This window comes from Oppia nitens, unplaced genomic scaffold (assembly GCF_028296485.1).
Source record: "Oppia nitens isolate AA-2021 unplaced genomic scaffold, nextdenovo-longstitch-racon4-pilon3 scaffold3_pilon_pilon_pilon, whole genome shotgun sequence".
Taxonomy (NCBI): Eukaryota; Metazoa; Arthropoda; class Arachnida; order Sarcoptiformes; family Oppiidae; genus Oppia; species Oppia nitens.
The window spans coordinates 4,671,006-4,695,827 of NW_026533221.1; the positions used below are offsets into that span (position 1 = coordinate 4,671,006).

General features: G+C 30.2%; 6 protein-coding genes across 6 annotated transcripts in view; 4 read left to right on the forward strand and 2 right to left on the reverse strand.

Annotated features, from left to right (window-relative positions):
• Nucleotides 1-31: 31 nt before the first annotated feature.
• Nucleotides 32-1,679, forward strand: LOC128958587 (cyclin-dependent kinase 7-like). The gene is made up of 5 exons (XM_054304468.1): nt 32-398; nt 471-530; nt 595-696; nt 771-950; nt 1,001-1,679. Exons 1-5 carry the CDS (start codon nt 327-329, stop codon nt 1,637-1,639), a joined length of 1,053 nt encoding a protein of 350 aa, XP_054160443.1. The 5' UTR covers nt 32-326; the 3' UTR covers nt 1,640-1,679.
• A 32-nt stretch (nt 1,680-1,711) lies between these two features.
• On the reverse strand, nt 1,712-4,563 carry LOC128958586 (fibropellin-1-like). The gene is made up of 5 exons (XM_054304467.1): nt 4,090-4,563; nt 2,699-4,021; nt 2,562-2,624; nt 2,181-2,485; nt 1,712-2,105 (listed from the first exon to the last, which is right to left on the reverse strand). The coding sequence occupies exons 1-5, from the start codon at nt 4,505-4,507 to the stop codon at nt 1,896-1,898; spliced, it is 2,319 nt and encodes a 772-aa protein (XP_054160442.1). The 5' UTR covers nt 4,508-4,563; the 3' UTR covers nt 1,712-1,895.
• Nucleotides 4,564-6,142: 1,579 nt separating this feature from the next.
• Nucleotides 6,143-7,596, forward strand: LOC128958588 (charged multivesicular body protein 4b-like). The gene is made up of 6 exons (XM_054304469.1): nt 6,143-6,346; nt 6,525-6,610; nt 6,667-6,833; nt 6,917-7,047; nt 7,102-7,324; nt 7,387-7,596. Exons 2-6 carry the CDS (start codon nt 6,531-6,533, stop codon nt 7,449-7,451), a joined length of 666 nt encoding a protein of 221 aa, XP_054160444.1. The 5' UTR covers nt 6,143-6,346; nt 6,525-6,530; the 3' UTR covers nt 7,452-7,596.
• Nucleotides 7,597-7,653: 57 nt separating this feature from the next.
• LOC128957885 (beta-catenin-like protein 1) lies at nt 7,654-9,666 on the reverse strand. Its single transcript, XM_054303699.1, has 3 exons — nt 8,931-9,666; nt 8,633-8,847; nt 7,654-8,547 (listed from the first exon to the last, which is right to left on the reverse strand). Exons 1-3 carry the CDS (start codon nt 9,526-9,528, stop codon nt 7,654-7,656), a joined length of 1,707 nt encoding a protein of 568 aa, XP_054159674.1. The 5' UTR covers nt 9,529-9,666.
• Nucleotides 9,667-9,756: 90 nt separating this feature from the next.
• On the forward strand, nt 9,757-12,884 carry LOC128958712 (MAU2 chromatid cohesion factor homolog). Its single transcript, XM_054304617.1, has 15 exons — nt 9,757-10,180; nt 10,274-10,357; nt 10,425-10,520; nt 10,794-11,072; nt 11,131-11,206; nt 11,269-11,342; nt 11,415-11,505; nt 11,564-11,667; nt 11,743-11,886; nt 11,953-12,083; nt 12,149-12,226; nt 12,291-12,398; nt 12,466-12,560; nt 12,636-12,763; nt 12,838-12,884. The coding sequence occupies exons 1-15, from the start codon at nt 9,950-9,952 to the stop codon at nt 12,859-12,861; spliced, it is 1,743 nt and encodes a 580-aa protein (XP_054160592.1). The 5' UTR covers nt 9,757-9,949; the 3' UTR covers nt 12,862-12,884.
• A 737-nt stretch (nt 12,885-13,621) lies between these two features.
• The window catches only part of LOC128958519 (protein unc-13 homolog B-like), a 51,187-nt gene continuing 39,986 nt past the window's right edge, over nt 13,622-24,822 (forward strand). The window contains exons 1-2 of the mRNA XM_054304390.1: nt 13,622-13,707; nt 13,771-15,863. Coding sequence (XP_054160365.1) covers nt 13,656-13,707; nt 13,771-15,863 — 2,145 coding nt within the window. The 5' untranslated portion in view covers nt 13,622-13,655. The remainder of the gene's footprint in view (nt 13,708-13,770; nt 15,864-24,822) is intronic.

The following is a 24,822-nucleotide window of genomic DNA, read 5'->3' on the forward strand; positions in this document are numbered from 1 at the left end:
AATGAGAGAGTCATTCAATGATTACGTTATATCATATGAATGTATTAATACATTGTATTGAATGAATGAATGTATTATTTAACGTAAATTTAATCTCAATTTATACACACATTTGACACACCATTTGAATTGAATATTAAGTTCTATTGTTTTGACGATTAATTAAATCAATTGATTACTCATTAATGACAATCATATCATGTGATTATCATATGATTTATATTTACTGATAACTGATTTTAAAAAGACTTTGACTATTGTTATCATATGTTTTGATTGTTTTACTGTTATTGTCATTGAATTAACAGTTATTATAATTAAATTGAATGATGTATTCAACAAATGATAATAAAAAACAAAAACGATACGAAAAGATTGAGTTCTTGGGTGAGGGACAGGTAGGTCTTGGTTTGAATATTAATATTATTATTAATATTATATATTATTGTTTTTGTTGTCTTCGGTGACAGTTTGCCACCGTTTACAAAGCAAAAGACACGGAAACCGGTGATATTGTGGCCGTCAAAAAGGTATTAGGATTTTAAGATATGTTGAAGATATTTATTATTATTATTATTAAAAATATGACTTCAGATAAAACTCGGCACAAGAGCGGAGGCCAAGGATGGCATCAACCGAACGGCTTTAAGAGAAATAAAACTTTTACAAGAGTTGAATCATCCAAATGTGATCGGTGTAAGTCTTGTTGTTTAATTGTTTAATTAAAACACTTATGTCTTAAATGATTAATTGATGTTTGTTTGCATTAGTTGGTGGATGTGTTCGGTCATCGCTCTAATGTATCGTTAGTTTTTGATTTTATGGATACAGATCTCGAAGTGGTAATAAAAGACACTAATATAGTGTTAACTCCGGCTCACATAAAGTCATATATTTTGATGACATTAGAAGGATTGGAATTTCTGCACATGAATTGGATTCTTCATCGGGTAAACCATTGATTGATATATTATTTTTATTAATTTTCTGTGTATTTTAGGATCTAAAGCCAAATAATTTACTAATTGGTGAAAATGGTGTCCTAAAAATTGGTGACTTTGGTTTAGCCAAAGCATTTGGTTCTCCTAACAGAATATATACTCATCAAGTGGTTACTCGATGGTATAGAGCACCAGAACTTTTGTTTGGTTCACGAATGTATGGAACGGGTGTTGATATGTGGGCTATTGGCTGTATATTAGCTGAATTATTATTAAGGATTCCATTTCTACCCGGAATGTCTGATTTAGATCAATTGAGTAAAATAATGCAGGCTTTGGGAACACCATCTGAAACGACTTGGCCTGGTGTTGAAAGTTTACCCGACTATATAACATTCAAGTATCAACCGGGAACACCACTTCGGGAAATATTTACGGCAGTCAAAGACGACTTAATTGAAGTGTTATCATCAATGTTAACATTGAATCCATTGAAACGCTGCACCTGTACTCAGGCTTTACAAATGGCATACTTTAGCAACAATCCCACTCCGACTCTAAGCGAACATTTGCCACGACCTCAAAATTCATCGACATTTGATCCAGATATGTATACCAGAGCTTCAAGTAAACGTAACTTAAGTGACAAATTTGCACCAATGGCTAAACGACTTCATTTTGATACTTCTCTCAATTAACTCACAATTTTTGTGATAAAAAAATAAAATATTTTACGACTACTTTTTAATCAGAAGTTATTTAATTTTATTAAATTATGATTAGACATCATTTAAATTATTGTAAATGACAATAAAAATAGATTATTATTAATAATAAGGCATCGAAAGTTGTATATAAATAATAATAGAGTAAATTTATAAATAATACAAATATTAATACTGTACTAAAAAAGTTTATAATTACATAAAGATTTATAAATTTGTCAAATTGTCTCTAAATCAGTCTTTCTTCGGGCGGAGGCTTTAATATTTCAGATGCAGAGTTGCCAAACATCTCTTGCGTGGACGGAGAGTACGTGCCACGTGTGGCGCGCGCGTGTTTGACACTTCGGACAAATATTAAAGACACCACAAGTAAGGCAATTATAAGAATACATCCCATCGTTATTATTAAATAAAATATAAAACTCATCGGAGATGATCTCTATATGATTGTATGATTATATCAATTATCGTTATTAAAGTAATTTAAGTCAATTAAAATCGTTATATTGCTTACCCTTTCTTCACATATAAGTCCAGTCCATTCTTCACTACATTTACACTGATAACCAATTCCTTGATTTGGATTCGGAACACAAGTACCGCCATTAAGACACAAACCAAATATACTGCAGTCAGTAATGGCATCACAATAGGCGTGATTGGAATGATGGTTAGGAAGACAGGCGCAGATCTCCTCCTGGACACAGTGGGAGAAGTCTTTATGACATTCAGATGTACACGAACGAGACATATGACACCTTTCACCAGTGAATCCAATCGGACACTTGCATACATAGGTCTCATTTGTAACTTTAAGACCTTTTATTAATTAACCAAAACCCAAATTAACATTTTTCTATTCAATTGATTAAATTATTAATTATATATAACATACAAGTGGCACCATTTTCACATGGATTAAGAACACATGGATCAGTCATATACTGACAAATTTTACCTAAAAAATTATCACAAATATAGTTTAGTAACTTATAATTACAATAATTATAATTATGTAATAAATGAAAATACCATCAAATCCTGTTTGACATAAACAAGAATAAGAGTTGATCTCATCAATACAGGTGCCGTTATTCATACAGGAATGGTGTTCGCAATCATTTATATTGAGTTCACAGTTGACTCCTTCAAAACCTGATGGACACTGACATAGATATCCAGCCATTTGTGAGAAATTGATATATTGGTCACGAATTAAACTTTCAGAAAACTTGTTAATCAAGTGTTGGTGACTCTTTTCGAAACAAGTGCCACCGTTAAGACATGGAGAGGAACTGCACTCATCGATATCAATCTCACAATGTCTTCCAGTGAATCCTTTCCAACAATGACATGTATAGTTGAGAACCAAGTCTTCACATGATTTGGCGCCTTTGCTGCACGGATTGGACGCACACTCATCGATATTTGTATCACAATTTCTGCCCTCAAAACCTGTTTGATTGCAATCACACGTATAATTGTTGACCAAATCAATACAGTGACCGCCGTTGAAGCACGGATTGGACAAACACTCGTCAATGTTATGCTCACATCTGTTGCCTTCATAACCGGACAAACACTGACAATGAAATGCCCCGATTTGGTCCACACAAATGGCATCATTCATGCAAGGATTGGATTGGCATTCATTGATGTCGTGCTCACAGAGATCACCTTCAAAGCCGTGTTCACATTCGCATTCAAAGTGTGCGATCTTGTTGTGACATTTGGCACCATTCTTGCATGGATTCGATGCACATTCATCTATATCTTGATGACATCTTTCACCTTCAAAGCCATTGGAACAGTTACACTCATAACCGCCAATCTTATCGATACATACGGCACCGTTCTGGCAGGGATTGGGATCGCATTCATTGATATCAAACTGGCACTGATCACCACTATATCCCATTGGACACGTGCACGTGAATTTAGCTATCTTGTTGTTACACGTGCCACCATTTTTGCATGGATGTGATAGGCATTCATCTATGTCTATATGACACTGATCTCCAGTAAACCCAGGTATGCAAAAGCATTGGTAAGCATTGACCAAATCTCGACAAATACCGCTAATACATGGATTGGAAGCGCATTCATCGATATCAGTCTCACAATTTAGACCCGTGAATCCCGCTTCACAGGTACAGGTGTGACCCTTGGTGTTTGAACTACAGGTGCCGTTGACACATGGGTTTGAAGCGCAGTGGTCTATACTTCGCTCACAATTATCTCCTTCCCAACCTTCTGGACAAATACACTCATAATTATTAATTTTATCGATGCAATGGTGACCAATAGGACAGACAACTTGTGCACATTCATCGATATTGGTCTCGCAGTTCAGTCCTAATATTAGATTTTAAAAACTTTTTTAGACAATTATATAATTTATATAATATAGAACTATAACTGACCCGTGAATCCCTGTGGACACGTGCAGGCATACAATGGTGAAGGTGGTTGTGTAGTACAGGTGCCGTTATTAGCACACGGGTTGCTCTGACAGGAGTCATAAAACTGGTCACAAGTGAGACCAGTGTATTGTGAGGTACAGATACAGGTGAAGCTGACATTGTGTATGTGATTGATCAGGTCTTGACAGGTACCACCATTGGCACATGGATTAGACACCTGACACACACTCTTACTGATGGCAGTTGTGGTGATAGTTGTAGTGAAGGGACTTATAGTGGTCGTCGTCGTCGTCAAAGTTGTGGTACTAATGTTTGTTAGATTCAGTTCATTGTTATCACAGATAAAGCCGTTTATCAGATATAATGCAACGACAAGTGTTAGCTCTAAACGAAGCCAACAATTGTTTGATCGATACATTAGACTTCAAGTTTTCACAAATTATTATTACATTTAAAACTATTAATTTGTTTGTAAATCACATATTAAATAAAAAAATAAATATTTATATGATATATAAAAAAAACTTTCATTTGTTGTCATTTTGTAACAAACGGATCCATTATTTAACTTATGAAACCTGAGACCTGTTATTAAGTGTTTAGTCTAACTCAGGGCTCACCACTTCTTACAGCACATACCTTAACAGCACTTCAAAGTTTAAGATATAACAAAACATTGGGAACTTTCCTCTAACGTCCCATACCAGTGCTCAATGAAAAATTTAACTAGATCAATTAATAATATTTATTTAGCTGTTTTACACTATTATAGTACTAATATAATAAGCATTTAATTACGACAACACATATTGTCAAGTATTTAATAACTAAAATAAACTTTTGTTATTTTATTAATTGTTATACATTTCAGGTAACTATGTCGACACTGGGTATGCCTACTAACAACCATACAGGTGTGTTGGCTTCAAAATGATTGTAATGAGCCTCAGGTGAGTCACACCTACAGCAAAGTACGTGATATTCATTGCTTTTAAAGGTATAGCACTTTATTTCATCGATTGGTTACTTATTTTTATTATTAATCTAATTTCATATCAATTTTTATAATTTAATTGCTATTTTTATAATTAGCATCTAATAAACAATTTGTAATATTTTGTAAATTAAAGATTCATTTAACTGCATATTTTTATTATTATCATATAATTATTGTTAATAAATATTTATATTTATTATCACAAGAAATTATTGAAATAACAAAATCTATTTTAACAGTAAAAAAGATAAGACTAATCTAAACTATTTTGTTTAACTCATAATTTTTGTTTTATAAATAACTGTAAATATATAGCCTTGATAATTTATTTGCTGTGAATTATTTTCTAAATTTCCTAAAAATAACCCAGGTCTATGGTCTATGTTTTATAGTTATATATAAACATTTGTTTACAATTAATATTTTGTCACCAATTATTGTGGATTCATTTGTCCTCATTTTCTAACACTAAAATCAATGAAGACATTAATAATATCATATAATAAAAGAGATAAAACATGGTTTGTGAACAATATTATTGTTTAAATTAAACAAAAACCTTATAAAACAATGTAAACCAAATAATACCAAATAATAGTAAAGTTTTTTAAACACATAAAGTTGTAAAAGTTTTTGACCCAAACTTATAAAAAGATTGCTTCAAAATGACGTAATACTCGCTATTGCTTTAATATGACTACTGTTTTACTATACATTTATTGTAATAACATTTATTACATAAGTTTCTGACATAACTTTTATGTTATGTTCATTGATATGAACGCTAAGACATATTCAACTAAATAAAAAACTTAAACACTATTTCTAAAACTTATATTAAATTAATTTTAACATTAAATGGTTTAAAAATTAATTGAATCAATGATTTTACATAAAAGAAATGCATTCAAATAAGTCGTTACTTAATATAAACTAAAGTTATAGCCATTGATTGAATGTTAGTGTTTGTAATGTTATAGTTATTGTTAGTCATGTGTTATATAAGTGTTAGACTCGAACCACACGTTAACTGCAATACGTTATACATTGCAGTCATATATAGTGTTTGGTTTGGATTGCAATCACTCAGTGATTACTCATCCGTTTGTTTAGTATTTTTAGTCAAACTGTTTGTCAATCAAACCATTTATTTATATGAAAACCACTTAATTGTGGCTAAAATTATATTTTAACCACCAATTGATTGATTACTTTTTAAAATCATTTATAGTTTAAATTCATCGTTGATTTTATAAATTAGTGAGTATTTGACATAAATATTGAAATATTTGTATTAATTTTTATAATTGATTTGATTTTTAACTCAAATATCTATGATTTATGTTAATTAACTAAAGTTATTGTAATTAGACTTTTGTTTTGAATAGTCATACTTAATGGTAAAATATATGAATATCACTAATGAGATGTATTTCAGGTGAAGATGTCGGGTCTATTCAAGTTATTTGGCGGCGGAAAAAACTCCAAATCGGCGGCGCCGTCGCCCGCGGAGGCCATACAAAGGTAGGTCACTCTTGACTTATTAAGACATCTGTTAAAAATAATATGTTTGTTATCAGACTTCGAGAAGTAGAAGAAATGCTTCATAAGAAACAAGAATATCTCGAAAAGAAACAAAATGAAGAATTAGATGTAATCAAGAAGAATGGCACTAAAAATAAAAGGGTTAGTCTTCAGGCACTCAAACGCAAGAAGAGAATCGACAAACAATTGGAACAAATAGATGGTTAGTACTTATTATTATTTGATAATATTATAGTTAATTAGTTTAGTCTTAAAAAATGTTTTACTCTATTGTATATCTTTTAGGAACCTTAACAACCATTGAATATCAACGCGAAGCTCTCGAAAACGCCAACACTAATACCGAAGTACTTAAGATTATGGGAGTGGCGGCCAAAGCACTCAAACAAACTCATAATAATATGGATATCGATAAGGTTTGTAATAATTATATCCAATTGGTTATCAATTGTTACACAATTTATATTTAGGTCGAAGACCTTATGGATGAAGTGAAAGAGCAACAACAGATTGCTGAAGAGATAAGTAATGTTATCTCTAATCCAATTGGTTTTGGACAAGACGTAGATGAAGATGACTTAATGAAGGAACTGGAAGAGATGGAACAGGAAGAGCTCGACAAACAACTATTGGACACAACGCCTGAAGTCTTGCCAGAAGTGCCCGCAGCAGAAGTTCCAGTGGCGGCGCCGCGTAAGACTTGTTTGCAATATTTAATCCTTATTTTGATATATATTTTATTTTATATTTTTTAGGCGCGTCTTCAAAGAGAAAGGAAGAAGACGACGAATTAGCAGAGTTGGCTCAATGGGCTAATTAGACAGAGAGAGAGAGAGAGAGCACATGATTATTGTAATATATATTTACGGTAATTATATATTTCTAATTACCGTATAATTTAAAGCAAAATAGTCTAATGAAATGTATTATCAAATGCTATTATTTTATTAAATTAAAAATAACTTCAATTTATAATAATCAAGATTTTACATAAAATAGAAATGTTTGTTAACTTATAATACTTAAAATTCTTGAACAAGTTTTAAAATCAATTGTTTTTGATGTTCATCGCGTTCATTGGCAAAGTTTTTCATAATAGTCTTAATAAATTTATAATGATTTACTGAACTAATTGCGTGCAAATTAATTAACTTCATTACACGTGATTTTATCGTCTCTTTATTTGAAGTGCTATTGTTTTGTTCACCTTTTTCGGTGGCCATTGATTCCAACATATCGTCATAAAGAGAACATATGAGAAGAATGATGTGATCAACAATCTGAAGAGTAAACAATCCTCCGTCAGTGAGTCTTCTCATGAAGAACTCGTCTTCATCTATGGTTTCTTCGTTAATCATTTTCAAAGCCCTTTCTTTTTTTATCAACGAATCACATTTGATGAGTCGTTCGGAATACTTGAAGTGCATTTCAATGAGACGATCGGTCTTTTCAAAGTCTAATTCACTAAACTTAGCTAAAACTCTTCTTTTAAGATCTGTTTTACAATGTGTCAGTAGTGCTACTATTATGGAAAGGCAATGCTCCTCAACCTCATCAATAGAAGTCAACTCTTTCTTATTGCTAACAATTGATTTGGGTTTCATAAGGATAGGCATCAATACTCGGAGGCCAAGTATTTCCACAAACTTATTACAACACATGTCTATCATTTCTTCATTACTCTTGTCTGAACTTAAACAATGATTAATTACTTTAAGTGATCCAACTTTTACACAACTATTGGATCCTTTTTTGCGTTTCTCTCTTAATATTAGATTCATTAATTCGATGCCTTCGCCTTTGAAGAACAGATCTCTATTTGATGAACAACATAACAATGAAGAACATAAACAATTAAACAAATTTTCAACATATTCTTGTTCGTCACCAATAGATGGGTCGTGTCTTTTATAGTACTAAATTAGTTTAAAATATTAATAATTGAGTTTCAAAATAATAAATATAATATATTTAAAAATATTAATAATATAATGGATATACAGCTATGACTCGAAGCAGAGTATCGACACCATTGGTCTCACCAAAGAGTTTCTTGTTTTCGTCATTGTTTTGAAGTAATATCGATAGTATTTCAGAAGAGTATAGTTTGTTGCCATCAAATGGTAGCTTAGCTTTAAATCGTTTCAAAATCCAGACAATTAAAGATTGACAATCGCTTAGGTTTGGCTTAAAATCAGTCAAATTTTCAATAATTGCTGTAAAAATTTAATTAATTATTAAAAATTTCAATACAAATCATATTTGTAATCAATATATTAATAATTTAATGTAAAAAAACCTAAAGAATTATAAACTCCTTCGGCTTCTGCTTTAACTGTTTCATCCAATCGCTCCATATTTGTCACCAATAATGCAATCACTTGACCGTTAAGTAATTCGTCGAGAAGAAGACTGACATCGTTTAGTTCTTGAATATCATCCAAATCTGTTAATTCTTGAAGAAGTGCCACAACAGCACATGAGATATCTGTATTGTCGTGCGATAAAAGTCCGAGAAGTGTGGGAATGATATTCAGTTCAACAATGATGTGATACTGTTGTGGTTGAGTACTCAAGACATGAATGCATTGAATCCCATCAAATAATTCCATTTCTGAATCCATAAATTTCTGTGGATTGTCACCAAATTTGATCCGCAATTCTTGATTCTTAAGCACTTTACGCTCAAATTGTAGTAAAAGTCGTTTGAGTGCCGTTTCGTCCACTTCGGCCTCAACTGAGTCTGCCGTCACGTCCAACATGTGTTGATCGGTCACATCGTCCGACAATTTTGGCCGTTTGGCCGAATTAGCTTCACCTGAATGACGGTCTCGTCCATTAAGATCTACGGCGTCGGTAGTCAGCGGCGTGTAATTGAGGACATCGTTGATATCCATTTGATTAGCCAATTGGTGACCAACTTGTGGCCAATCGATAAAATTGGCGGTCAATTGAGTCTACGATTGATATAACTATTGATTTGTTTGTTGACAACAATGTGTTCACAATAAGCGTTACATCAGTTGAGACCCCTTTCGTATTATACATAGTCTATGAAAGACACTGTGAGTGACTGAGACACTGATTGTTGCCATACATTGAATGTAAAGTTTGAGTGCAACGGACAACACCTCTACAGTCAATATGAAGACTCAATTGAATTGATTGTTGACTCAAATGTTGAGTAAATTACATACAAATGTAAATAATTTGACAAACAGTTGACTATTAAGTGATTGAAAACATTGAATACATTTGATTGACATGTGATGTGATGTGTTGTGACGGCCAGTGATTATCACCGATAAGTCTTAGACAATGACTGCCATCAACGACAACCAAACATGTTATATGGCATTGATGTCGATGGCAGAGGAGTTCCGGACACAGTCGCCGCCCGACATGAGATCATGTGTCCAGTGTTTGCTCGCATCACTCAATGTGGTCACACATCCCGCCATTGAGGCCAAAACACATCTTCATTTGGGAAATATTTTGTTTCATTTCACTACCAATTTAGACAAAAGTCAGTCACATCTGGAAAAAGCGGTCAGTTGTCACTTAAGACACCAATTAATTAATTAATTATCATTAGTGATGATTGAATGATAATTTTAATAATAACTTTTATTATCATTTTAGTGGTGTTTATCGCAATCAGTGCCCAATTGTGATGAAATCCTATTTGAATCGGTGTCACTGTTGGCAACAGTTTACGATAAAAAGGTGACCATTAATGATGACTATTGTCTTGTAATAATTGTTTGAATTAATTGCTATATATATTAAACAGAATGACTCGCAAAGAGCTAAACAGATGATAATCAATACATTAGATCGATCGCAGCCCTGGATCTATTGGCACTCAAGACTTCTGTTCCAATTAGCCGTTAGTTTTCATTTTAATTACTATCGTATTAATTACTTATCAAATATTACATATCCTATAACCTCAAAACAAATAAGCTTTTTATTTGGATATATATTTTTTATTGATCTTAAAATTTAATGATATTTTGTGATAATATTTGACTGAATGATTATAATGATTGTAATATTTTTGTTTGTTTTAATCATATATCAAGTTGTCATTTAGTAATATTAATTACAATTAATTACAATTATTTATAATTTTTAAAAACAAATTTCTATATTTGTACAGCAAATACATGCAAACGATAAGGAATATCATTTGGCGTCTAATATCTTGAGTGTTGGTGCAGATTATGCCAACAATTCTGGTGCTCACTACACACGCATATTGTTTTTGTTAAGTAAAGGAATGACATTAATGATAGACAAACGTCTTACTGAAGTTCATCCAGTCTTGAGTCTCGCCGGACAGTTAGTCGAGACATGGAATGGAAATCTTCAGATGAAAGAAGCACTCAAAGTATATTTTCTTGTCCTTCAAGTTTGCCATCACTTAAATGCCGGACAAGTAATTAATTTAATAAATATATTTGTTGTCAATTTTTAATTGTTTGTTTTATTTTCAGGTGAAAAGTGTAAAACCATGTTTGAAACTTCTCCAACAAAGCATTCAAAGCATAACTGCTTATCACAGTGAAGATGGTATGATATTTGATGATTGATTTGTTATTTATTTGTTAATGAAATAACTTTTTTAACAACAGATTATGTGAATGTCAATCCAAATGAGTTGTTTATTTGGATGCCAAGAGAGCATATGTGTGTTCTTGTATATCTGGTTTGTATTGTTATTTGTATTATAAAATTAAAACAATAAACTATAATGTGATATCATATCAAATAATATCAGGTGACAGTACTTCACTCAATGCAAGCCGGATATATGGATAAGGCTCAGAAATATACTGAAAAGGCATTAATGCAAATCGAGAAACTTAAAGGTTAATAATTTAAATTAAAACAAAAAACATAATTTAATTTTTTGCATTTAATAATTAGCTGTAGGCACTCATCCAATGCTCAACACATTTCAATTGCTTCTCTTAGAGCACATAGCAATGTGTCGGCTGGTTATGGGTAACAGAACTTTAGCCATCAAAGAGGTATTATCATTATAAGAGTAAATTTAATGAAAATTATAATTATCGGTAATAATATTTTTATTTTTGTGATAATAGACAGTACAAGCACTCCAAATATGTTATGGAGACCCAAAACTTAAGATAAGACATAAGCCGTTAATTCACGCACTTTTAGGAATGTATGCCATGTCTATGAATCAAACAGATGCAGCTGAAGCACAACTGGCCACTGCTTTAAGAGTATGTTTATATATATTATATATGTATATATAACAAGATATATGTGTTATATTTTGGCCGTTTTAGATACCGAGTGCCTGTACCGAACTGCGGGTAATGACCAGTTTGAATTTAGCCATTGTTTACTTAAGGAATAAACGCGAAAGAGAATTAAATGACTTATTGGGAAAATTAAATCCCGAAACCCTTCCCTCAGTGTATGTATTATTAAACTAATTTAATTAATTTTCAAATATTTAACATATTTTATATTATATTATAGATCTCAAAGCCTGAAAGCGGCAGCTTATTATGTATTGGGATTGAACTCATTTTTTCAGTCACGATATAATGATGCTAAGTATGTCCATAATTATTGCAATAAAAACCAAGTTATTTACTTTAATTATTTATTAAATCAAAAGGCGATATTTAAGAGAAACATTGAAAATGGCGAACGGAGAAGATCTTAATCGACTAACTTCTTGTTCACTCGTCCTCTTGGGTCATATATTCTATGCTTCTGGGAATAGGTATATCAAATGATATCTTTAAATAAGAGTTTAAATAATTTATAATAATTGATTGATTGATTGATAGTCGTGAAAGTATGAATATGGTTACTCCGGCTATGCAATTGGCCAGTAAGATACCAGACATTCACGTTCAACTTTGGGCCACATCTTTACTTAAAGGTATACTAATTTATATATTGACTCTAATTGTATACATCGACCATAACTTTATAAAATGTTTATATATTTTTGAAGATCTTTACGGCCAGTTTGGAGAACACGGTCGACAACAAGAAGTGACTTTAATGCACCAACAATTCTCACAAACTTTAATCAATGATCACATCAACGCATCTCAACTTCAAGAACATAGTTATATTCATGTGAGTTAAAGTTTAATGATTTTATCATTATTTTAATTAAATATTAATTTTATGCTTATATTCTTTAATTCTAGTGGTTTGATCAAAACGATTGTTAATAAAACATAATATATTTTGGTTCATTTAATTCATTATTTCATTTTCTAATATATATATATATATATATATATATATATATATATATATATATTCATATAACTTAATGGGAATTAAAGATTTTAATTTATAATAAATAATAATAATTATTATTATTTAACAAATTCTGTAACATAGTTGAATATTTATAAAAAAAAATCTTAAAATTGTTTTTTATTGTAATGATTATATGCAAAACAATATAAATAATAACTGTATAGTAATTCCAAATAAAATAATATCTTAAAATAACAAATAAAACAATTATTATAGAGTTATTAATGAAAACACCTGTTAGAGCACAGGTATTGCTATGACATTGCGATTGTCATCAGAGAATATATATTAAAAGTATGGTATTAGTGCTCTATTAGCAAATGGTTAGGTGGAGCCTATAGGGCTGTCACTAATATTTCAGAACATATATTCTGAATGTAAAATTCTGGTCGATTTTATACTATATATACGGTATAGTATACATCATATACTGGTATTCACATATAATTTATATATATTATACGCTTTCATACCTCCATAGCTGATCCACATTACAGTCATTTGTTTGTAATTTCCGTTATACCGAAAAGCTTGACATCAGAATGACGTCATCTAAGAAGCGATGTCTTTGATATTAATTTTTTGTTTGTTTTACTAATTTGAATATATTGTACCAAATGTTTAATACAAATAATTTTAAATATAATGTTTTTGATCGTCGATTTGATCCATTAACGAAATATTGAACTTTGGTAACAATATGTCTTTGCTTTGTGTGACAGTCCGGAGGGCTCAACTCGAAGGCAATGATGGTATGTATTTGAAGAATATTATATTATATTGAAGTGAATTAACTGATTCTCTTGTAATTACAGCTCAATTCAGTACTTATGTGACACTTAAGCTCCAGAATGTTAAGTCAACGACAGTAACAGTAAAGGGTTGTAATCCTTGTTGGGAACAGGACTTTATGTTTGAGACGAATCGCATAGATACTGGTCTTGTCATAGAATTATGGAACAAAGGTCTTCTATGGGATAAATTGATTGGAACCAATTGGATGCCTCTAATTAACATCCAATTTGCTACTGAAGTGGCTGAAGGACAATGGCTATCATTGGATGCAGAACTAGAGATAATAAATGGTGAAGTGTGTGGCACTCATACACCAACTGGTCATCATCTTCTACTTGAAGCACACTTTGAACCGCCTTATGAGTTACAGATCGATGACGTGGGAGAGTTTAGCCGCAAATTGCAATATCTTAACACTTATATGGAACAGGAAATGATTGCCTGGAATCAGGAACAGAGAACTCGTTTCAATCCTCACGCAAACCAACTTTATTCGGGACTCTCTGAAGATAGTGATTATACCAGTGATGTTAGTTATCCATTACAACAGCCCTGCACTTCAGCACATCACGCAAACAGCTCGACCTCACACTTCGCTAGTGCCGCTCAATTCACACAACGGGCCTTAGATACCATTGATCGCGACTACACTTCTGGCCATTACGTCAATGATATGTCCGCAGAAGAGTCGTTTGATTGTGTGAACCAATCAAATCAAATGCATAATAGCTTTGATGAAAATCCTAATCAATCCTATGATTCAAATCAATTACCGGTACATAAATCCTATAATCCTAACCCAAATTATGATTATTATGGTAGCGATCAAAATAATTATCAAAATAGTTTTCCAGAAGAACCTCTTTCTTATAATAGTCGTCCAAAAAGACGGACATTACCTCAGATTAGTGATAAAACCCGAAAAAATTCTTTTGTTAATAATGTTAATCAAAATATAGAAACTCCAAACTTTCCAAATAATCAAATAAATACTGATTTACAAAACTCTCAGTATTTCAATCAAATGGATTATAATAATATCAATGATGTGAATCATATGCCGATTCCCAACTTTCATAGGTCTCGACCAACAGTTCCACAACGAAAACTGCCTCTCCGTAAGCCTAGCCTTGAAAGACAGGGATGTTTTGAACACTATGAAGAAAATTTTGAATCTAACCGTCAAATTCAATATAATGATTATGAGACCAGTTATGATCAACAAAGACCTGAATTAACTGATCAATACTATAGTGTTGACGAAACATTCAAAGATGAAGACAAATATGATTTAAATGATTATAACAGTTATGTGGATACTGTCGCACCAAACACTGTCCTCCAAAATGATTTAGTTATTGATAATAATTATAATAATAATCAATTTATTAATAATAGTAGTAATAGTGTTAATAATAGTGTTAATAGTGGTGTTAATAGTGGTGTTAATAATAGTGTTAATAATAATATAAATAATACAAATCAACAATTATTACAACGAAACAATAATCTTGAATTAAGTGCCGGAACTGTTAACAATTGGAACAACGAAACTATTGATAATCAATTGCCAAATGAGTTTCAATGGATCCGCAAGAATTCAGACAAGAAGAAGGAACAGTGGAAGAGTTCAGCGCAAACCGAGTCAACCATTTGGCAGACTGTCGAAGAAGACCACTTCGACGAGTCATTACCAGCAATGGGAACCACTGACAAGCAATCGCCACAGTTTATCACTCCTAAGAATAGTATTGATCAAAATAGTGACACATTTAATGATCAAAACGATAGTGTAGTACATAAAAGTACAATCGAAACAATACCTGTCGATGAAATCAATGACTTTGCCAATGAAATGCCATCGATTCCCAGTACTCTTCCGCACAGTGCTATCAAAAGTGATAACAGACCTTCCGGTGAACCAAAAACTGTTAAATTTAGTGATGATATTTGTAAAAGTCCTCCAAAAAGTGAAATACCAGCGCCTTCTTCATTGATGATGACATCAAGTCTGACAACAAGTCTTTCTAGTAATTCAAACCCTGAAGGTCTGTCCAGAGCACGAGTCCGATGGATCACAGCCTTCAATAAAATTACATCTGAATTATCAGAGGTTTGTTCACATTTTCTATCATTTATTCAATATATTGCAAATTAGAGGAGTCCTATAGTAATCATATACTTACTGAAGTTTAATGCAAATAATTAATAATTAAATGTAGTTTAAAATTTGCAAAATTATATTTAAGTAATTTATAATATTAACTTAATATTAATTGTTTGACATTTATTCAATTGCTTAATTGAAGTTAAACTTTACAAAATAATACAACTAAAATAAAAATTTTGTTTAATTTGTATTATATATTATTATTTATTTGTAAAATGTATTTTATTTGGCAAAAATTTTCATATAATATAGTATTTTCAAAACGATATTTAACAACAAATATTATTATCATTTAAATTTATTTGCATATTGTTATTGAATAAAACTATTGAACATAAAGGAAAAATACATTTAGATATTATTTCAATTAACCATAAGTTAACTTTATTATAATTTCAATTTATTTTCAAAAAATCTTTTTATGTACTTATATTATTTCTAAAATAAAATACTAGTTTATTGTTTAGAATTTTCAATATAATACTTATTTACTTTATAAATTAAAAATGGGTAAATTTTTAAAGGACGTCTATATTTTATAGATCATTTATTTATTTATTTTTAAATTCTTACTAAATCAACAATAATTTAATTAACCTCTCGTTTGTAATATATGTGGACGTCCATTAAGTATGGATGCCTTATTGTTTTAGAAAGTATTATAGCATAAAGTATACTATACTATACAATAATGTAATACTGTTAAGCAATTGTTAAATACTGTATAATATTAATACTTTATATTACTATATGTGATGTATAGACAATAAATATGTTATCCATTACTGAGATTATATGTTATATTGAGATATACTATAAAATATTACTATTTTTCTGTTTTATTTAATAATAGTATAAAATATAATTTATAGCTTATTTGATACTTAAATCAAACAAAACAAATAAGATTTTCTATTATTTGATATTCCGGTATAATAAATATATTTTAATATTTATATAGGATTTGATTAGATTAATATTTAATTATAATAGAAAATAATAAATAAATTTTAATTATTTTTTCAATTTTAATAAATTATGAAATCGAGTTATAAATTAAAAAATAATGTAGAATTTTTTATTTAATTTTTAGTGGAATTGATAAAAATTATTAATATTTTTTATATTTTCACGAATATCTTTTTCTAAACTGATTTATCTATTGATTTATTAATTATATTTTGATGATAATTAATAAAATATAAATAAAACATAAAATTTTTTATTTATCTATTCTATAATTATTTTTTTGCTTAAAATTATTATAGACATCAACGATAAGAGCTAAATAATAGTTTAAAATTTTTAAATAACATTTATAATTAAGAAGATTTAGATTTTCAGATTATAATTAAATTAATAAAGAAATAATATTTTAATAAAAACAAAATTTATATATTTGAAAATGAAAATACTTGTTTACAAAATTATTTTTTATTGTTATGCTATAATTTAATATTTATTTAAGTTAGTATTTTACATTTCATATTATTATTATTATTATTGTTTAAAAAAATATTGGTTTAATTTATTAGATATGCATTATATAATACTGTAATTATTTATTTAGATATTGTTTCTAATATAAGCTCATAGAAAATAAAAATAGTCTAAATATTTTCATTTATAATAATTATGATATTATTTTTTAGTAATTAATATTAAATAACAATTGTTTTAACATACAGTATACTGTATGTACAGTGAGATGCATATCATTTATAACTCGTTAGTGTTGTTAAGATATTGTCAAATTCACACTTGCATTGTCTGGTAATTGTGTGAAATTACAACACAATTTAATTTAATTTTTTTATATAAATATAAACATTTGTTTACTAAAAGGAAAATGAATAACAAATAATTATTCGATAATTTTTAAATTTTATTTGAATTATTTGATGATATGTTTTATTCCAATTACAATATATTAACACTTATTTGTTTAAAAGTGTAATAAAAATAAGAAAAGTTATTTTTGTTAAATGTTTTTACAGTACATTTTAATATACTGGTAATTGCAATTTTACTAATTCGTAATAGCATGCAATTTTACAATTAAGAAAATTAAATATTTATATTAATTTATAAAGAAATTAACAAGATAACATATATTAATTATAAAAAATTGAACAATTTTTAATAGTTTTCTATTTCGATTGTTTTATCATTGCATATTCAAAAATATTTATTTATTAATTATATTTTTGTTTAATTAAAACTTTTTAATACTCTATAATAGTCAAAAGGATAACTAAATTACATTAAAAAAAACATTTAGAAACAATATAAAAATAAGTTATATTTTATGTCATTTTATACAGTATATCCTTATCCGTTATGTCACATAAGTATAAATTTCATTAAATATAAACATTAGTTTCTTAATATTACATTTTTTAAGAAGGATATATCAACTATTTTATATCATATACTAACTAAACATTTTATATATCATATAATACTATTAAATTTAAAAAGTGATTTATTTCGATAATTTATAAGAAAATGAAATGTTTGTTATAATCGATTTGTGTTACGCGACACAAGTGACTATAAATTGTAAATTTAATATAACATACAATTCTTTTATAAACCAATTTTTATATAAATAAATTATAATAACTTATACATGTAAAGTATAAACACTTTATGTTTGAAAATAACTTTAAAATATCTATATTTCACTAAAATATAGCAATAATTTAATTATCAAATAGACTTAAATTTAGCATTTTTGCCATTTATAGAAAGTATTCACTTTCTATATGTTTATTACTTTTCAAATAACTGCCGACTATTTTATGGGTCAAGTATTGCCTAAAATCTCTATATAAGGGTCAGCACTGACCTTACATTTTATGCTTAGATATACCTGTGCTTCACGACTGCAACATATAAACTAAATTGTAATACAATTTCATATTAAAATAAAATGTTTTAATAAAAATAAAATTAGTTTTTTTAATCTATTGGTGCGTCAAATGAGTAAATGCCGTAAAATTCAACTAATGTTTTACAAGTCGGCAGGATTGTTAACCTGTCCGGGAAGCCCCCAACCCACTACATGGCCACCAATTCAAAAGCATGTAAGGAAATCAGCATCCGGTATGGTCCCGTCAACAACACGGTCGGGAAACTCCGGGACCAATAGTCCGACCATATCGTTAACTAGGCTACGGCCTCAAGTGGACACACCACCTCGACGGGACTGGACTCGGAAGCACCGATCACCGCGGGAAACAAATATCCGACGGGACTGGAATTGGAAGAACCGAACCGCCGCGGGAAACAAATACCCGACGGGACTGGAATCGGAAGAACCAAACCGCCGCGGAAAACTGACACCCGACTGGACTCGGAAGCACCGAACCGCCGCCGGAAACAAATCGCAAGATTTAAATAATAAGTTTAATTAAAAAAAATGAGTCAATAATTATGAATTTAATTTTTAAAATACTATGTTTTAAATCATAAAATAATTTTAGATAAAAAAATGTAATCACTAAAATACACTGCATATAATTGTAACAAAACTCTCTAACCCCCCCCCCCCCCCGGGTAAACAACTTAAAACAGAGGGATGTAAAGTATAAACACTTTATGTTTGAAAATAACTTTAAAATATCTATATTTCACTAAAATATAGCAATAATTTAATTATCAAATAGACTTAAATTTAGCATTTTTGCCATTTATAGAAAGTATTCACTTTCTATATGTTTATTACTTTTCAAATAACTGCCGACTATTTTATGGGTCAAGTATTGCCTAAAATCTCTATATAAGGGTCAGCACTGACCTTACATTTTATGCTTAGATATACCTGTGCTTCACGACTGCAACATATAAACTAAATTGTAATACAATTTCATATTAAAATAAAATGTTTTAATAAAAATAAAACATTTTATTTTAATATGAAATTGTATTACAATTTAGTTTATATGTTGCAGTCGTGAAGCACAGGTATATCTAAGCATAAAATGTAAGGTCAGTGCTGACCCTTATATAGAGATTTTAGGCAATACTTGACCCATAAAATAGTCGGCAGTTATTTGAAAAGTAATAAACATATAGAAAGTGAATACTTTCTATAAATGGCAAAAATGCTAAATTTAAGTCTATTTGATAATTAAATTATTGCTATATTTTAGTGAAATATAGATATTTTAAAGTTATTTTCAAACATAAAGTGTTTATACTTTACATCCCTCTGTTTTAAGTTGTTTACCCGGGGGGGGGGGGGTTAGAGAGTTTTGTTACAATTATATGCAGTGTATTTTAGTGATTACATTTTTTTATCTAAAATTATTTTATGATTTAAAACATAGTATTTTAAAAATTAAATTCATAATTATTGACTCATTTTTTTTAATTAAACTTATTATTTAAATCTTGCGATTTGTTTCCGGCGGCGGTTCGGTGCTTCCGAGTCCAGTCGGGTGTCAGTTTTCCGCGGCGGTTTGGTTCTTCCGATTCCAGTCCCGTCGGGTATTTGTTTCCCGCGGCGGTTCGGTTCTTCCAATTCCAGTCCCGTCGGATATTTGTTTCCCGCGGTGATCGGTGCTTCCGAGTCCAGTCCCGTCGAGGTGGTGTGTCCACTTGAGGCCGTAGCCTAGTTAACGATATGGTCGGACTATTGGTCCCGGAGTTTCCCGACCGTGTTGTTGACGGGACCATACCGGATGCTGATTTCCTTACATGCTTTTGAATTGGTGGCCATGTAGTGGGTTGGGGGCTTCCCGGACAGGTTAACAATCCTGCCGACTATATGTCAGATAGTGGGGTTGGTATCCGACAATAGTTATAGATATTATTATTAAATAATTGCAGTCGATTTAATTGAGTTAAAAATAATAACTTTATTTGTTGAATATTTAAAATGAAAAATACATTGAATGATAAAATAGTTTGAGTATAACTTTCAATACTCATGAGAGACAATCACATACAGTATAGAGTGATACAGGGCTTATATACCCATTTTATGATATGCACTGTACAGTATATTTATAGTGACCACTGTCCATGTGTACCCTGAGGTCAACACTGACCCTGGATATCTGGGCATCAGTGTGCACCTGGTGTCGGTGTGTTTGTCGGTATATTTGTAGTTAGTTTTTATTGGTATACAATAGTTTATTTTAAGTGTATATTGAATATTGTTTGTATGATATGTGTGGGAAAATATAAATATACAGTATTTGTTAAAAATATTTGTTAATTAAAATAAGAAAAATGTTTGATTAAATGCAGTTTTATTGATCACCACTACATCCCCGTTCTTTATGATGACTGTCGGGACTAAATGGTCTGAGTTTAGAGATATGGTATGTATCAGATGTCGTACCCTTTTTGTCAATTTCAATAATGTATGATATGTTTGACAATCGTTTTACCACTTTGAACGGTCCATGCATTATAGGGTCTAATTTTTTTCTAGAAATGTTATTTTTATAATCTACTAAAACATAATCGTTTTCATTTAATACAATAGGATTATGACTTTTATCATAATATGATTTATTAATTGCATGACATTTATTTGAGTTTTCAAAAGCTATATCTCTAGCCTTATCTATGCTAATATCTGACCCATACATGTATTGTTCAAATGGCTTAACACCAAAAAGTAAAAAATTAGGCGAAAATTTTGTTACATTATGTATTGTATTGTTGTATTCAGTGTTACAATCAGTTAAAAGTTTTGGCCAACAAATGTTTTGTTTGTTATCATTTATTTTGCACCTAAGTCTAGTAACCATTGTTTGGTTAGCTCTCTCACACAACCCGTTAGATTGTGGACAGTTAGCTGTTATAAACATGATTTTAATATTGTTTTTAGTTAAATAATTACAAAATTCAGTAGATTTGATGCCTGTATAGCGATCAGCCAAAACTAGTTTAGGTTTTTGTGTTTGTGAAACATTATTAATTAAGTTTATAAAATCTTTGGCATTTTGAGTACTTGAGGCCATTGTCCATATAAAACGAGTAAAATTATCTATTGCTAAGTAAATATAACATTTGCGAGAATTATAGCCATTGAACCCACCTATAGTGTCAATAGAGATAATATCAAACGGTTTGCGGGCCGGGCCTATCTGTGACAATGAACCTAGTTTAGTTTTTCTATTGATTTTGTTTGTTTGGCAAACTTTGCATTTGTCTATAAAAAGTTTAACTTTTTCATATATATTTTTGACATAATAAGCACTAGTGATTAATTGAACCATTTTGTGGGCACCTATATGTCCAAACATGTTATGACAATTAGTTAATAGTTTTTTAGTTATTGATTCGGGTATATAAATACGTTTCATATCTGCTGTTTGTCTTATTATGAGATTATTATCTAATATACAATGTTTGGGTAAATTATTTAAATAACATTTTTGTGTTTCAATGATATCTGTTATGTCAAGTATATCAACAAAATGTTTTGATTGTTTGTTAGATATTTCTAATAAATTGATATATTTTGTGTCTGTGTATATGTCTGTACCTTCAAGTACAGGGTTTCGGCTTAATAGGTCTGCACCAACATTATGTTTACCGGCTATGTATCGTATATCAGGGTTATATTGACCTATTCTGAGTGACCAATTGAATAGTCTAGTGGACGGCTTTTTTATTGAATTAAGCCAACGGAGAGGATTATGATCTGAATAAACAATAATTTTATTACCGTATAAATAGTAGTGCCAATAGTCTAGCGCTTGAATCAATGCTAAACCACGGCTCTCCCGTTATCGTATTACATTATACTGTTATCGTTGTACACGGATATGCACGTATTACACGATAGACAATTAGTCCTACATTAAAACTAGGATATAGTAATCCTAAAATTAAATGAATCACAAATTTTTAATTTTGTGTGCATTAATAACAGTTTTAATAATAACTACAGTTGAGTGTAATATTTTCCGAGTTTTAATACCAGTCGCAAAGCAATTGGCGAGTGAAGCGGCCGAAGAGTTGGCCAAACATAACAACAATAAAAAAATCAATCCATCCATCGATCACATCAAAAATGACGGCAAAGAGGACCAGACGTCGAGCACAGAGAGCACCATCACAGGCACCGGCAGAGAAAGAGTTGGACCACAACAACAGCACACCTCCCAGTCCTACACCTCATCAATCCAACAGTGTTGGCGCCCAAGTGTTACATACCATTGTTGACGACGACTCAACCGATACGGAAGTATACGACAGCTCTCGTTTCAAGACATCACACAGTAAGCCAAAAATACAAGTATTTAAGGGTACGGCCGATAAGGTCACTATAGAAAACTGGTTTAAGAGGCTTGAGATGTTGGCCACACATTACAAGTGGTCCGACACCGAGAAGTCAGTCCTATTGGGCAACTATCTCGAAGACGACGCTCTTAACTGGTATATAGAAAAGAATAATAATAATATGTATGACACAATTAAATGTAAAATGATAGCTCCACCTATAGTGTCAATAGAGATAATATCAAACGGTTTGCGGGCCGGGCCTATCTGTGACAATGAACCTAGTTTAGTTTTTCTATTGATTTTGTTTGTTTGGCAAACTTTGCATTTGTCTATAAAAAGTTTAACTTTTTCATATATATTTTTGACATAATAAGCACTAGTGATTAATTGAACCATTTTGTGGGCACCTATATGTCCAAACATGTTATGACAATTAGTTAATAGTTTTTTAGTTATTGATTCGGGTATATAAATACGTTTCATATCTGCTGTTTGTCTTATTATGAGATTATTATCTAATATACAATGTTTGGGTAAATTATTTAAATAACATTTTTGTGTTTCAATGATATCTGTTATGTCAAGTATATCAACAAAATGTTTTGATTGTTTGTTAGATATTTCTAATAAATTGATATATTTTGTGTCTGTGTATATGTCTGTACCTTCAAGTACAGGGTTTCGGCTTAATAGGTCTGCACCAACATTATGTTTACCGGCTATGTATCGTATATCAGGGTTATATTGACCTATTCTGAGTGACCAATTGAATAGTCTAGTGGACGGCTTTTTTATTGAATTAAGCCAACGGAGAGGATTATGATCTGAATAAACAATAATTTTATTACCGTATAAATAGTAGTGCCAATAGTCTAGCGCTTGAATCAATGCTAAACACTCTAATTCAGAGATATTATAATTTTGTTGGTAATTAAGTAATTTGCGGGAAAAATATGCAATTGGATGTACTGTACCATCATTTTGTATTTGCTTGAGTACAGCACCGGTACCTGATTTGCTGGCGTCGGTATATAAAATACATTCCCTATTAGGATTATATATAGCTAGCACTGGTGTACTAATTAAATAATTTTTAATGTATTTGAATGCTATATCGCAATCATTACTCCATACAAATTGTGTATCTTTTTTAAGTAATTTATATAATGGTTCTAATGTTTTGTTAGCTTTAGGTATAAATTTATAATAAAAATTTATTTTACCTAAAAATGATTGTATTTGTTTTGTATTATTAGGTTTAGGGAAATTTTTTATTGCTATCAAATTATCATTAATTGGTGAATATTTATTTAATGTAATGTTATGTCCTAAATATTTTACCTGTTTTTCGGCAAATTTACATTTAGATAGCTTTAGTTTAATGTTTTCATATTTAAATGCATTGAATACTAATTCAATGTGTTTTAAATGTTCATCTATTGATTGTGAATAAATAATTATGTCATCCAAATAGTTTTGGGAAAAATTATTTAAATTATGTTTTTTCAGTATATTTGAAATAACTCTTTGAAATATCATCGGAGAGTTCCGGTATCCTGTTATCCCGGACGAATTACAAAAATTATTATAAATTTATACCTAAAGCTAACAAAACATTAGAACCATTATATAAATTACTTAAAAAAGATAC